The following is a 15,160-nucleotide window of genomic DNA, read 5'->3' on the forward strand; positions in this document are numbered from 1 at the left end:
TTAAGTAGTGTCAACGCTGTAAATCCTCTCTTTACGTTGCAGGAGCGAGTCAAGGGGCTGCAGCGTGCTGTCCAGGAAAACAGTCTCAAACTGGAAGAGGTCCGACAGCAAAGGCTGCATGTCGAGAAAGAAAAAACTCAGTGGTACCAATGTTACTTACTTTACGGAACTTGAGTTAAATACAACTTGTGTTTAGAATTTAGAAAAAACGCGTTGTCTCAACAATCGTTACTGCACACAACTTAACGCCGGTGGTTATAGATAGTAAACGTTCTGCTTGGTTCGGACCATGCGTGAATTCAAAAGTCGTGAATTTCTAAATCAAAGGGCCACAGGCTGGACTCGAACCCGGGCCACTGCGGGCCGCCCCGGGCTTACAAGCAAGGTAGCAATTTCGAATGGAAAGACACAGCTGCCTTTCAAATAGGACTTTTTCCCTTTGAGGAAATGGATCCGAAATCACATTCTTTTTACATGATCAACCCGAGTGAAGTTTGGCCAAACAATTAATTCCGCAAAATCAAAAATATGCTCATACGTAACAGTGTGATATGAAGCGTGTTGACATTTGTGCTGTTGGTCAAAGTCAAATGAGTTCTGCTCTTTTCAGGAACTCTTCAGGATTGAAGAAATATCCTCAAACTGCAAGATGGTGTCATATACAAGCTGCTCTCACTTTGTTGTTTAGCTCTGTGGTGTCCTTTTTTTCTGGTTTTTGTGATGGTGTGAACTTTTTGTTCATTTTTCATACACATGACAATAAAGTTGATCTGATCTGAGCTCTCACTTGCAGCATCAGGGAGGCTGAACGAAGGATGGAGTTGATGGAGAACAGCAGAGTTGTTGATGTGTTACAGCAACTGGGTCATATGCTACAAGAAGAAAGGCGTCTTTCTGAACAGCTGCATGGTCAAGACTCTGAAGACAGGTATTGTACTGTGCTGTGTGCACAGAGAAAGACGAAATAAATGTCCAAATCTGCAGTGAACATTCATTATGTTTCAGAAACCAAAAGAATGAAGAGGACAGGAGTGAATGTTTCAAAAGCAGGGCAAGAAGCCTCACTGCTGAAATTCTGGACACAAAACAACGTCTGGCAGAGGCCAAGGCTCGTAATATGGCTGGTAAGAAGAGTATGGAGGATGTCTACATCCTGATAAACTTGTAATTGATAAAGGTGGTAATAAGCCATGTCTTTCTTTGCCAACAGCAGAGGCTTTGATCCACCCACCAACCAGAAAGTCAAAGCAAAATCAAAGCAAGCCCAAGTGAATCAAACATTTAAAGATTGATTTGTAAATTACAGGTACATTTGTTTACATTTTATGTTGAATTCAATATTTGTAATTGATTTTATATTTATACTTTGTTGAATTTAATAAAGTTTTGACTTGATATTGTCCCAGACGTACTTTATTAGCCAATAGCTTAGGTGCCAAATATTTGGTGAGTGATGTATCAGGAAAACTCCCCATTCATTCCAGACACACCCAATATAATTTTACTATTTTAGGTTGAGCAATAAAACCATACAGGCTTGCACTTGTGTATATACATCCACTGTGAATATAAATATAAATATACATTTGTAGAAAACTGTAGAAATGGAAGATAAATTATGTTTAGCTTATTGGGTCAACTGATTGAAGTCTAAGAAAACGTACATTGTTTCTCTATTATACATATAAATAATTGTATTAAGTGTTAGTTATTAATTATCCAGTCAATACTGTGACGTGTTGCGCCATACTACCGAGTAATCAAACGCGTAGGCTAAAGCTTTATTGTGAAATGTGCAGTATTACCTAGTGACGTATAATAAAAAATATATTATATGTGTAATCCCACAAAGAACCAGTAAAACTAATGAAACGTTTGATTAAAATACAATGCTGTACAAGGCTGGTTTTCAACCTTTGGTCTGTGAACGCCTCGCTGGGACATTATTGACACTTTGGGGCTTCCGTAGTACGACAGGGGGAAGCAGACGGTAACAACATTAACGCAGCCTTTGACACATTTTTATGGTAAGTTGCTATTTTTAAGTTAGTTTAATTGTAACTTATATTGTCTGTAATACACTTAACGACCTGTTAGAGAAGAGAGAAGACAGTCCAGCCTTTTAATGAAGGACACAGTCACTGCTAGTCATTACTACACGTGTCGTTCAGAGGAGCGTGGAGGATAACACTCGCTTTTGTAATAGTGTGAAATTGGTCTGTACGTTGTTGCCAGCTCATGACATGTAATGTTGTCGTGAGGAGTTTGAATTGTTAACAACAGACTAGTGTAGTTAATTATTGTGGATGTATCCGAACGAAATGTATTGTTTTGGATAACACCAACCTTAAAGTAGGTTTCTCTGTTTCTCATGTCCTAGTGGGTCATGAGGTAAAAGAAAACACAGTGAAAATGACGACCTGTGGTGACTACCGCTCCATCTTTGATTTGTCCCAAAATGATGAGGCTTTGGTTGGGCTGAGAGAAGTGAGCCCTGTCCTGAAGCTGCCTGTTAGCACCGAGCCTGCCCCACACGGTATGTATGAACTGTAGCTTTAGGCTCATGTCTGTAATAAAGACTGTACTTCTTATTTTCCGTCTGTTTGTAACCCGGTCACAGAGTTGAAAGATGAAGGCCCAGCGGATGACAAACCGTGGGAGTGTAGCCTGGCTAAAGAGGTGTCAGACAAGATGGTCTGCTCAGCCTGCAGATGCCCCTTTATTAATCGTGAGGAACAGGTGACCATCAGACAATGCTCTATTCATTTAGCGAAGATCTGTTGATGTGACGAAGACTGCTCATGACTTTCCTTTACATTTCAGATGGAGCATTACAAGCTTGACTGGCATCGCTTCAACTTGAGACAAAAAATTGCAGGATTGCCACCAGTCACAGTGGAGGAGTTCGAGAAGAAGACTGGAGCTGGTGAGGAAACCAGAGTCCCACACATCTGGCATGGAGTTTAACTGTCAAAAAACTGTATCAGCTTATTGATTTTCAGTTATCACCTTACAGGAGACATGTCAAGTATCTCGGGCTCGGAGTCCGATTCAGAGGAAGAAAACTCAGACAGTGATTGTGGGGGAACAAGCAGCAACATCGCTGGCACAGATAATGAGAGCTCGGGTGAAACCAGTTTAATAACTGGCCGGCTCTCCAGCAAAGTGGTTTTCCAGAACTCATCAGGACAGTATCTGTCAGTCTACCGCTGTATTCTTCAGGGGAAGGTGAGGCTCAGCAGGTACAGTACAGTACAGTGTGCAATGTCTGTGTTAACATACCTTTCATTTTTATTCCAATTTCACGTTCTGTTTCTGTAATATTTCAGTCAGATGATGAGCAGGATGCAGGAGCCTCCATAATGGCCTTAAGTAAGACGACTGTGTGGGTCATTCTCATGACAGGTGGAGGCCACTTTGCTGGTGCTGTATTCCAAGGGTCAGTGGACAGTTTTTCATATTTGCTTTTTTGATTGTTTGTTATCAGCACTTTTGATTACATTATGGCTAGAAACGTAAGAGTAATTGGACAGCCAGCTCTGTTGTTTGTAAGCATCTGCCCAACACACTGTATTTGTATTAATAGAAAAGAAGTCCTTCAGCACAAGACCTTCCACCGATACACAGTGCGAGCAAAGCGAGGCACTGCTCAAGGACTCAGGGACTCTCAGAACCGCAGTCACACACCGAAGTCTGCAGGAGCTGCTCTGAGGCGCTACAACGAGGCAGCACTGGTCAAGGCAAGAATACAGTCCATTTAACTACACCATCATTCTGCCCTTTCAGTAGTAGCCATGAATTGTTGTATTTTATTCATGGAATACTAAAAAAATAGGTGGAAATATGCTGAAGGCTGATGTTCATTAACATGACCAGGAATGATCCACATAACCCTAGGAAGGCCCTTCTGCTGAATTGCATTCATTTTTCTCTTGTACCAGATAAAGTTTTTGTCTGCCATCCTCCTCTGAAAGTAGCAATTTCTTCACTTTTGTGAGAATGTGCTGGTGCAACCACAGAGCCTAGGGGCTGCTTCATCACAAAAACATTTAGGGTCGGTGTGTAAGGGTTTCTTATTTCAAAAGGAAAACTTGAGTGAGCAATTCCACATTGTCAGAAGACAATTTCAAAAGATGGACATTGACTCGTTATTTTAAACACATAGTGCTCATGTTATTGTTATAAACTTTAATTAAACAGTGTGTTCTGAATAAATTCCAGTCTAGATTTACAAAGTAATTTATGTAAAATGTTTTAAATGTGTTTGGTTTTGCAGTAAGTTTTTCATGTGCTGTTTCTTCAAACACACACAACACTTCTGTAACCTTTTGCAGGACATTCAGGATCTTCTGGTAACCTGGGCTGAGTACTTGAAGGAGGCCTCTGCAATATTTGTACGAGCCCCTAGCTATAACAAGACCATCTTTTTTGGTGGTCGGGCAGCCCCCCTTGACAAAAAAGATCCCAGGATCCGTACACTTCCCTTTCCCACACGCAGGGCAACGTTTCGAGAGGTACAGAGGGTGCACGAGGTGCTTTCCACCATTCACGTTTATGGTAAGCTTAATAACATACTTGGAGTAATAACATCTTTTCCGCTCATTGTCATACAGCCAGGGTATAATCAAAAATGTCTTAATGCAGGGAGAGACACAGACATGTCTGCAGTCTTCAGTCCATCTAAGAAGGCATGGAAAAAAACTGTAAAGCCAGTAGCATCAAAAAACAGTGATCAAGAGCAAGGTAAGTTTAAGAAGTTTAAGTGGACACTGTTGATTTACACTATATTGAACTCTATGTGGATAAAACACAAAGTAAATGCACTGTGAAATTTGGTATTACAGTGGCATCAGCAGAAGAAAACCATGATAACTCGATAGAAGAGGGTGGAGAGATCCAGCTGGAGATGGTGGAGCTGACATTAGGAACCCTGGACCTCAGGGAGTATAAAATATATCCCTCCAGGCACAAGAGAAGAAGGAGGAGAAAGAAGGAGGAAACCAAAATGCAAAATGAGGGTAGGTCCAGGCCAGTGTGCCATCACACAGGTGCCTATAGCTACATTATAGGAGTCCAAGGAATGCTTATTTATCGCACAAACATTCTGCAAGGTTTATGACATTTTATATCGATCTGTGACAGAACTGAGCAACACAGAAGCAGATAATCAAGAAGAGGAGGTACTGGAAGCTACAGCAGCAGAAGACGCTGCTCAAGTGACACAATCAAAGAACAAAAGGAAGAGGAAAGCACAGACCAAGAAACAACTGGACGGTGAGTATGGGCTTGTTCGTCTTTATTGTTTGTTATATTGCACCTCTTTCTCACTCTCAAGACTCAATATTTAGCTTTGTGTGTCTTCACAGAAACTGTCGAGGGGTCATGGGACTATGGCCTGAGGGATACGCTCTTTACAGCCTGCAAGGTTGGGGATGTGGACACTCTAAGTAGACTCCTGGAGCTACCTGGAGAAACGGCAGAGAGTCGAGAGCAGGTGGAGAGCAACCCCTCTGATGCACCAAGTCCTCTGACTCTCCTTAACAAGCCCATAGACTCATCAGCGTTCACTTTGCTGCATGTTGCATCAGCAGCTGCACAAAAGGCAGTGGTCAGGCTGCTCCTTGATGCAGGAGCAGACCCAGCCTGCAGGTGTGAAAAAAGACTATAGGCAACTTTCATAAAAGTAAAATTTTAGCTTGATCATTTTCAGCCATTGCAATTATTTCTGCATAATTCCTTTACAGGGATAACAAAGGGCAAACGCCGTATATTGTCGCCCCTGACAAAGACACAAGGAATGTCTTTCGCAAATACATGGGTGAGAATCCTGACAAATTTGACTACAACAAGGCACAGGTAAGAGTTGACGGTCTAACTTCAAACACGTGTCCCATTAAATAGAAGCAGAACACTTACGGTTTACACCTGTGCAACTCAAGGTACCTGGGCCACTGACGGCAGAGATTGAATCCAAAAAGACAGAGAAGAAAAAGGCTCAAAAGGCTTTAAGGAAACAACGAGAAAAGGAGCAGAAGGAGGAGAAGAGGAAACAAGAGTTGGAGGCCGAGGAAAAGAAGAGGTTTGCATCTCTGACCGATCGAGAAAAGGTGAGTTAATGTGCATTTTATCACTGACGTGCAATTCTTTTTTCTTTTTTTTATTTGGAAATATTTACTGTTTGCTTGTTGATTATAGAGAGCTCTGGCAGCAGAGAAAAGGTTAGCGGAACAGGTAGCTGCAACAGGAGTCAGCCTCTCTAACGTCAAGTAAGACCCCTGAGAGCCATCCTCTCACTTTGCTAAGTCACATTCTAATTTACTTTAAGCAATACAGTTAATGTTTTGTTACTCAAAAATGTCTACCGAAATTCATTGTGTGTGTTTTTGTGTTGGTTTGTCTTTGTCACCAGGAGGTGCTGGTTGTGTGGGGAATCTCTGCTTGGGAAGATCCCATTTCAGTACCTGGAGTATTCGTTCTGCACCCCTCGCTGTGTCCAAGCACATCGGAAAGCAAATACTCTTCCAGGCAAAAGCTAACACCCATGTGGATATTTTTACTTGGAAGGAAGCTACCTCATGAAAAGTACAAGTGAATTTGTGTAGCCCCCGTTAAGACTCTAGTAACTCTATGTCATTTTCAACTCTGGACATACATTTCATATATGATCTTATTATGGCAGATGATCTTAGGCAACTGGATGCATATACTGTATCAAAACATAATTAAATATATTTATAATTTATTTACAGCACCTGTAGTAATGGGAAAAGTAAAAAAGCAAATGCATTAAAATATTACTGTTTATGCGTCACAGGCCTCAGTGAATATTAAAACTCATTGTTGGATCATTGTTTGACTGTCAGTTTACACTGGATTGTGACTGATTGAGAAATGGCTACATGTGAAACACTGAAATCTAAAGTGATTGTTCTTCTGAGCAATTTCCTCACATGTCAGGTGAGAATACTTCAGCTTTGCTGCTGTAAAACCATCTAATGATTTCTTGTACACACTGGCTTAAACAGTGTTTGGAATATAGTATTTCTGCAGCTGAAAGCTGAGAAAATGTTGTGATACAAAACTCTGTTAAGACTATTCTGCAGTGACATTGAGCTGAGGCCTGTCCATAAAGACAACTCGCAAGTGCGCTGGTGCCCCCTCCAGCTCCAGCACTGTGATGTTGTTGGGTAAGGTGGTGCTGAGCAAAGGTCCTGGGATATAAAGAGTCTGTTGAGGGCCCCTGGCTGGCCAGTATCGCCCCAGATTCACACCATTAATCCAAACCTGACCCTGATAAAAAAAACAAACAAAAAAAAAAAACAAGACAACAGTTAGGGGTACAGTTATTTTACCCCTGAAATAATAAGGTAAAAAAATCCACATTACCTTTGTCCAATCATTCAGCTTGAGAAAGGTGTCCCATGTCAAACCGTTGGGCTGTAATGTCCCCATGTAGAAGGTCGGTCCAGCTGAAGGTTTTTTGTGAGGGAAGGACTTCTGACTGTCAGCATGAGGCCATCCACCAGTAATGGCTCCATCAATGTCCAAAGGGTAGATCTGCCAGTCAGTCAGTACGTCTTTACCCAGGATCAGATTGCTCAGGAGGCCCTGCAGTACACATACTGTTTACCACCGAGCCTTGGAAATTAGTTAGTTAATACATTTTTCTGTAAAATTGAATGTGTGTGCATTTACTATCACGTCTAGCGTGCATAGTACTTGCTCCATATTAAATATGGCAGCATTTTATTTGTGCAGATATGAAGAGTTTGCCATTTGGAGAAATTCTTTATCTGGATTTCTGTTAATGCAGTTACAATATCTACGATAACATTCATAACATCTTTGTGGATGATTTTTTGACAAACAAAAACAATGCAGTTGTATATCCTATAACCAATTTAACATATGAAACAAAAACTTTTATTATTTGGTGTAGTAACAATGCTTTTTTAAATTTGTGATCAGGTTTTCAAAAGTCAGAACAAAGGAAAAAACAGATAGTAGTTATTGTTATCTTTACACATATAGCATTGAGGTCTGTCAGTGGGGAAGTAAAGGCAATCTCAACAAAACATGAGCATTAAAGAAGCTGTGTGTGCATACTCTCTATGGGATTGGACTTGCCTTGTAGTCATTGATCTTGCTGCCAAAGTTAACCCTGCCCATGTTCTCAACAAGGATGTCCACGGTGTCCCCCTGCTGTCCAGTGATGTTCATCACCAGTATTGTGTCTCTCTCCAACAGGCCCTGAAAAACCTGTTCATACAGACACATGCTTTATCAAGAGTATGAACATTTAAAAAATACAAAATAACGTAGAGAATCGTAGTAGTAGTAGTAGTAGTATAAGAATTTGAAAATTCACAACATGGTATTACGTGAACAAGAGTTTAATCTGTGATGTTATCCCCCATATATGACCTGAAAATCTGACTGGCTAGGCAACAAAAGTTTATTGTAAAGGATTACCCCATTGATGGACACATATGCACGGTCATGAACCCCATTCAGTGGAGAGATAAGTGGCGTGGGCTCTGAGAGGTCCCGGGGGAGCGTGGTCCGATACAGCATGTATCCATAGTACTGAACACAATAAACATGACAGGTTGCAGACACAACGGTCTAGAAGTTCTCCACGTTTCAAGAGGTTTACTGCCACTACAACACTAGTCCCTCTCCTGTTGTTGACTTCAGAGACATCATACCTGTTTCATCTCTTCAAATGTCAGAGGATACTGAGATTTCACTGGCCCCAGAGGCGAAAGGGTGTTCAACAGACCACTCATGTTACCAACCTGTAAAAGATTTCGCATTATTATCATCAATCACAGATTCTTGTTGCTCATTATTAACCCCTTTTTTGTATTAATAATACAGTATTACCTTTTTCAGGGTCACAAAGCCATAGGCAAACTTGGGAGTTGCTGGTGGCATGGGTCCGGAGGGAATATCTCTAAACTGTAGAGAAACATCAATTAATGAATTAATCATATCTCAGACATACAGTATGTACAAGCGTAATCAGGACAACAACCTGGCTGGGTGGCAGTTCAATCAGTGCTACCTGCTTAATGACGTCTCTGATGGCCAACAGCTTCTCTGTGGGGTCTCCCGCCTCAGACAGCGGGGCGTCGTAATCATAACTAGTCACTACTGAGCGGAACCTCGTGTCATGATCAGCACCTTTTAGAGAGAAGTGGAGAGTTACAAAGAGATGACTGCACCACAAGCTGAGCTTTCATCTCCACCACTCGGATAGTGATTCTGAGAACTTTACCATTCCAGTAGCCAAAGTTGGTGCCGCCCTCAAACATGTACCTGTGAAGAGAGAGGGGCAGACTATTGTTTCAGGGAAATCTACTGTTCATCAAACAGACAAGTGACGTTCAGTTCTTGGGAGCTCAAGTTGGTGACTGATGCATCTTAAAGGATGAAGCTGGTGATGTTTTTCTTATTGTCAACAAATCCGATTAAAAGACCACAACCGGCATTAAATTGATCCCACTGGCCAGAGTTGCCACAGCGTGTTGTAGCTTATTCCTCTGTGCCATAGACCTCCCATGTTGTGTGAAAACTATTAAAGAGCCTTTAATGCACCACACTGTTGCACTTGGTGATTGGTGCGCTTTGGTTATTTTATTATGATGAACATGGGCATCGCAGTTTATTTTGAGACATTACAGCAAGTGAGTATTTATGGCCCAGTGTATTAATCCGCAGCATAAACTAGTCCCCAGTTAATGTACTGTCTCCTCCTATCTTTTAGATTAGTTTTAGATTCATATCTTCAGAAGGAATGAATGCACCTGGGAAGCTGGAAAGTTAAAGAAGGACTAATATACTGTATGTTTTGGTCTTTTCATAGGATTTGTTGACAATAAGAACAATAGGGCAGGGCAACGGCAGCTGTAGCCTTTAACCAAATTTGTACAGAGCGGAGGAAACCTTTGAAAGATTAAGAGTTTGGAGAGACATACATGTTGACGTTGGCCCCCATGGTTAGCATTTCTCCTAGCACTCTGCTGACCTTCTGAACATCAACCACGGCATGCTGATCTCCCCAGTGGTCCAACCAGCCGGTGTAGAACTCAGAGTTCACCTGTAATGCCATTTAAAACATGTTTCCATCCTACACTTAATTGAAAGAGTCAACAATTACTGTATGTAAATAATTTCAAGAATTGACATGTAACTAACCAGGGGGCCTCGAGGTTCGAACCGCCTCTGCCGGCTGAAGGCTTCAGTTATGTTGGTGTCTGAATGAGGGAGGAAATTGAAGAAATAGCGAATTTCTGTATGAATAACTTTAGATAAGTAGATGCTGCTATCTCCTCAACACACCTGTGCCAAAGTCTAAGGTGGCATATAGTCCCTCTAGAGACCCGCATGACATTTCCTTGTCTGTGTTCCCATCGGTGGTGAAAAGGATTGCGTCTTCACCAAGTAAGAAGCGGAACAGAGTCCGCAGGTGACGCATGTAGTTGTAGTCACAAGCGTAGTAGCTGCCATATTCATTCTCCACCTGAAGGAAAGGGAGTTGATTATTTCAAACCAAGAGTAATATACTAACTATAAAAAAGATTTTATAGGCACCCACTCAGTACTCTACCTGGACACTAATGATATTACCCCCATTGATATAGAGCCATGGCTTCATTTTGGGGAGGAGAACAGCAAGCCAGTTGCTGACTGCCTGCAAATAATCTGAAGCAGAAGAAAATAAATCAATGTGGCATATTAAATTTTTACAAGAAGACAAAGACACACCGGTGCATGTTATACCTGTGTCAGCAGAGCGAAGTATGATGTTTGGTTTCTGAAGAAGCCACGCTGGTAGTCCACCCTGGGAAGAAGAAGGTGTCAACGAGAAATACATTTACTGAAGGTGGTACATTTGATGCAAATGCACATCATCAGTGAAAGAACTAACAGGAAGCAGATGGAGATCACGTTTGTGATCACAGATGTGTGCACAGATGGTAAATTAGAACGCCCAATTAGACCCCCCCATTTCTATTTTCAAGTACATGAAATACACTTTAAATATAAATCCCACAATAGTAACAGTTTCCTGGTTTACTGACACTGATTGAGTGCACTGTACATGTTGTAAGTAGAGTAAATGCACATATTTTACAACTGAGAAAACCACAGAGCAATCTCCACTTTAAGCAAAAAAAATTGTTTTTCTTAATTGAATCTTTGAATGTAGAAGATCTGTACAACTTTTAAAAAGAATGTATTTGTAATATTTTTTGTTTTGTTTTTGCTTTTAATTTTGCAACATGGTTTAAGATATTATATAATTTCTTGGTAAATCCTTTCTTCTATATTAGGCTGTGATGTTGTGAACTACATTTCTTAAAATAACTGTCAAAAACAGCATGTCTGAATTGCTATGTCTTAGTTATGAACATAATTACTAATCAGACTTTATATATTGACATAAACAAAGCAACGTTTAACACCATTTCCCATTCTGCACAGATGTATGGTCCTGGACGCAGGATGACCAGGAGACCTATCTGATTGGCCAGATCCAAGAAATGCTCCAAATCTCTGTCCCCTGTGAAGTTGTGGACCTCCTGTATCTGTTCATGGAAGTTCCACGGCACATATCTGTGTGGAGGCAGAGTGAATGTAGTCAAACCATTACAGAAAGGTGAACAACATCCCCACTAACAACACGCATATATACAATGTATGTATGAGTTCAGCTTACACTTGGATAGCATTGAGACCAGTCATGTACATCTTCAGGAGCCGGTCCTTCCAGTAGTACCGTGGGATCCTGGAGTAGTGGATGCTGCCTGAAATGTACTGAAAAGGTTTCCCATCTTTGAGGAAACAGTTGTTTTCGTAGTCTATGGAGAAAGATCTTTTCCCAGAGACCTGCAAGAGATAGAATGGGGACTGCTAAGAGTGGATTTAAAAACTGGTAAGTCTGCATTGTCTTTCTTGAGGGATACATCATCTCCATTATGTACAGTGCAGTATTTGGCAGCAGTTTGGACAGATGTTACGACTGCCTCTTGTCATACCTCTGTCAGCAGGTCAAACAATATTAGCATCTACTTCAGTTCAAGCAGAATTTCCCATTTGTAAAACCAAGATTAGAAATAGAAAATTGTTCCTATTTAACTGGCAGAACACCATTCAGGAACTACAGATCTGTGAGCGATCACGTGACTTTTCTACTACTATACGAGTCAACTTTTTGTTTCTGTCTTACCAGGTTTCCACTGACAGACAAACAGGCAAGGTTCACTGCAATGAAGAGTAAGACAGCAGCTGCCATGTCCGCCGCCTTCGCAACGAGTCCACCTACAAGTAATTCATTACTTCTATATTATTACGACTTCATGCCTGTTGGTACCGTTTTGATGTCTTCCCCCCTGAATGTATGTTCACTGGTGAAGCATAAAAAAAAGACCACTAAGGTCTAAATCGCTATCATGTGATTCTCATTGGACATCTGCCGGGTCCTAAACTCCGCCGGATTTAACTCAACCCACTCCTGGCAGAATGAAGAGTGCCATAATCTTCATGAGCTTTGCATGGTTATTGTACTCATTTCAAAACCCACATCTAACAGCAAATTCAGCCCTCTGCTGTTTCTGATTTTGTTCATGGCCAGGTCACATGATTAATTATTACAAATCTGAAGCCTTAAAGAATATGAAGAATAAAGAGATAACTGCTGGAGAAAATGGGTCGCCTAAAAAAATATTCTCAGTCCACTTTGAAATGCTGAAAAATAATTTGACTTACATTTTTAATGTGTTTAGAGTTTGACCACTAGATGTCACTATTGAACCTTTCATCTTGATGAAAAAAAGTGAAATATGACTTAAGTTAGTACAAAGAGTAGTCTACCAAATCTCCAGAAAGGTGCACAAAGCAGGTTTGTTTATGTATGTCAACACAGAGGGAACCTCAAAATATGTACATTTAAACTTAAATTAAATAAAGGCATATAACTGTGCAGGGTAAAGAAAATAGAATACAACCATATTATATAATGCTTTCACACCATGCTGTCATACCATGCATTATGTAGGGTGAGAACAGTTCCCATTGTGTTTGGCATGGCATGATAACAAAGCAGCCAGTTCAGGAATGGTTTGCTGTATTAGAGCCGCAGGGCACAGCTCTGTGTCTATGTATCTTTTCATGTTGCTTGAATGATGATTACTTGTCAGCCTTTAGCAATAAAACTCACAGTTTTATTCAAAGATTTATATATATATATATATATATATATATTATTTATTTATTATTATTTTTTTTCGATAAATGGGGACATTTAATACCAGCCACTCACAGCAGACACTGCAGATAGATTGTGAGGTGAAAATAATAATTATACATTTGCAGACAGTCCTCTAGTAAGAATTTGATGGGAGTGGTGTCTTCACATTCTTATAAAGGACACTAGATGGCACTTCAATACCTTAAGAGAACTCAACTGTGCAGGATGTCTTGTGTAAGATGAGACAATAACTGTCAGACTGTCATTAGAAGATTCAGAAATTAAATCATCTATCAAACCATGGACCCGCCCAATTTTAATCTATATACAACAAGGAAGCTTTATTTTTTTAAATGGTTATGTCATATTTTAAAGTTGGGGGGTAAAAAAAACAAACAAGTGTGATTTACTTCCATATGCTCAGAATTTATTCACACTGATTCTGTAAGTACTCAAACTGAAATCAATCAATCAATCAAACTTTATTTGTATAGCACTTTTCATACAGATTAGTGCAGTTCAAAGTGCTTCACAGATGACTGATAAGATAAAAAGAAAAGGACATATCCAGTAAGAAAGCTGACAATGACATACAATAATAGATTTTTTTTTAAAAATTGCATTTATTCAAGTCTGGATGAGTACAGTTCTTCATTAATATTTTTACTCCCTCTATTATTGACCCAAGTAGTCATGAATGTATGTTATGGGTCTGGTTAATTGCGTGTAATTGCAGGGGAAAAGAGCCTTGTCACTATAAGGGAGGCAGTGATTTGCTTTCAAGTGTGTTGACTCAAAGAAAATCCACGTTGCTCCCAGGACTCTTTTACTGCCCGCCTGCACATCATTATGGTTACAGGGAGTGGGAGTGAAGTGGACGATGTTGTAGTATATAATGGAAACAAAAGTTTATCTCTGTTAGACAAAGCTGTTAATCCTGGCAATTTGGGTTAATAATGCCTGCATCTGCCTGCTGGTCTCTCATTGTGTCCATGTGGTAGCGCACACACACACACACACACACACACATGTACGCACATACACACTGTACTCACATGCTTTTATTATTTTTTTTCAGTTCCACCCTCTCTGTAGTAATGATTGTCTATACAGTAATTTCATTTCCTGCCCTGCCTCTTTCTTCATCAGTCTCCATTTTAAGAGGACTGGAAGTGGCGGTGGTGTTGGGGGGATTGCTCACAATTGCTAATGGCAACTGATTTCGACTGTAGATAGGACAAATGCTCGGGTTCTGTGGCTCATTAGCCCACTGTCAGACGCAGTTAATTGTCCTGGGAATGAGAGGGGGAACGACATACATGGGCTTGTAATTTAGTTATGAGCATGATAGTGCCTGAGGAGAGCTTGTCAGTATCCCATCTTTGAAGCCCCTGAGCTTGTGGAAAATTGATGTTCAAACCACAAAAAATCCCAGTGACTAATGCACTGGAGGACAACACCACTTACTGAGGCACTACAGCAAGAGTGGAAGTCTAAAGGAAGTGACTTAGACTAATATAAACAGCTCAACTCACTGTTCAACTCCCTTTACTGCCGTCACAGACACTGTCAGATGTGATCAGGTTGCATTCACTACCCTGCACATGGATTTTTAAAACTCTTCATTTGACTTGCAAAACACTGTAGTCAGCCTTTTTAATTACTACTTAAAGGTACAGACCAGACCTGCCTACTGTAATTGGAGAGGCCTGCCCCTGATGTGGAGGGAGACGCAGAGAAACACTCACCCTAGGGTCAGGCGTTACCTCAGTGAAGTCATCTCCCCAGAGTCTGTAATTAGATTGAACCATCCCTTCTGTCCCACCACCCCCCAAAAATAAGCCCTCTTTGTCGTCTCTAGTGGAAGCAGGTGTATTCAGATACCCCCCTGCCCCCTCCCGGAAA

At 40.8% G+C, this 15,160-nt stretch overlaps 2 protein-coding genes across 3 annotated transcripts; one reads left to right on the forward strand and one right to left on the reverse strand.

Annotated features, from left to right (window-relative positions):
• The first annotated feature begins 1,969 nt into the window (after positions 1 to 1,969).
• ankzf1 (ankyrin repeat and zinc finger domain containing 1) lies at positions 1,970 to 6,558 on the forward strand. The gene is made up of 16 exons (XM_022740947.1): positions 1,970 to 2,027; positions 2,381 to 2,536; positions 2,621 to 2,739; positions 2,824 to 2,926; positions 3,017 to 3,228; positions 3,330 to 3,439; positions 3,587 to 3,740; positions 4,335 to 4,557; positions 4,645 to 4,743; positions 4,845 to 5,018; positions 5,143 to 5,274; positions 5,367 to 5,649; positions 5,745 to 5,856; positions 5,940 to 6,107; positions 6,196 to 6,266; positions 6,410 to 6,558. Exons 2-16 carry the CDS (start codon positions 2,413 to 2,415, stop codon positions 6,534 to 6,536), a joined length of 2,211 nt encoding a protein of 736 aa, XP_022596668.1. The 5' UTR covers positions 1,970 to 2,027; positions 2,381 to 2,412; the 3' UTR covers positions 6,537 to 6,558.
• LOC111218581 (beta-galactosidase-like) lies at positions 6,546 to 12,431 on the reverse strand. Of its 2 annotated transcripts, XM_022740948.1 has the most exons (16): positions 12,236 to 12,431; positions 11,726 to 11,895; positions 11,472 to 11,622; positions 10,786 to 10,846; positions 10,613 to 10,707; positions 10,345 to 10,525; positions 10,201 to 10,259; positions 9,981 to 10,102; positions 9,281 to 9,321; positions 9,068 to 9,186; positions 8,887 to 8,961; positions 8,709 to 8,798; positions 8,473 to 8,586; positions 8,128 to 8,259; positions 7,387 to 7,608; positions 6,548 to 7,290 (listed from the first exon to the last, which is right to left on the reverse strand). In XM_022740948.1, exons 1-16 carry the CDS (start codon positions 12,299 to 12,301, stop codon positions 7,093 to 7,095), a joined length of 1,896 nt encoding a protein of 631 aa, XP_022596669.1. In that variant the 5' UTR covers positions 12,302 to 12,431; the 3' UTR covers positions 6,548 to 7,092. The 2 variants fall into 2 exon arrangements, with proteins under 2 accessions (XP_022596670.1, XP_022596669.1); XM_022740949.1 differs by lacking the exon at positions 8,473 to 8,586 and having other exon boundaries at positions 6,546 to 7,290.
• Positions 12,432 to 15,160: the final 2,729 nt, after the last annotated feature.

The sequence above is a fragment of the Seriola dumerili genome, unplaced genomic scaffold, assembly GCF_002260705.1.
Source record: "Seriola dumerili isolate Sdu_G_001 unplaced genomic scaffold, Sdu_1.0 BDQW01000052.1, whole genome shotgun sequence".
Classification (NCBI taxonomy): Eukaryota; Metazoa; Chordata; class Actinopteri; order Carangiformes; family Carangidae; genus Seriola; species Seriola dumerili.

Bases quoted from the DNA above. Each gene is read 5' to 3' on its own strand.
- ankzf1 (XM_022740947.1), top strand. From the start codon at position 2,413: ATGACGACCTGTGGTGACTACCGCTCCATCTTTGATTTGTCCCAAAAT. The intron at 3,440-3,586 runs GTCAGTGGACAG...TTGTATTAATAG, and splicing joins GCTGGTGCTGTATTCCAAGG to AAAAGAAGTCCTTCAGCACA. The intron at 5,650-5,744 runs GTGTGAAAAAAG...ATTCCTTTACAG, and splicing joins GGAGCAGACCCAGCCTGCAG to GGATAACAAAGGGCAAACGC.
- LOC111218581 (XM_022740948.1), bottom strand. From the start codon at position 12,301: ATGGCAGCTGCTGTCTTACTCTTCATTGCAGTGAACCTTGCCTGTTTG. The intron at 11,623-11,725 runs GTAAGCTGAACT...GCCTCCACACAG, and splicing joins GGTCTCAATGCTATCCAAGT to ATATGTGCCGTGGAACTTCC. The intron at 10,103-10,200 runs GTTAGTTACATG...ATGGCATTACAG, and splicing joins TCGAACCTCGAGGCCCCCTG to GTGAACTCTGAGTTCTACAC.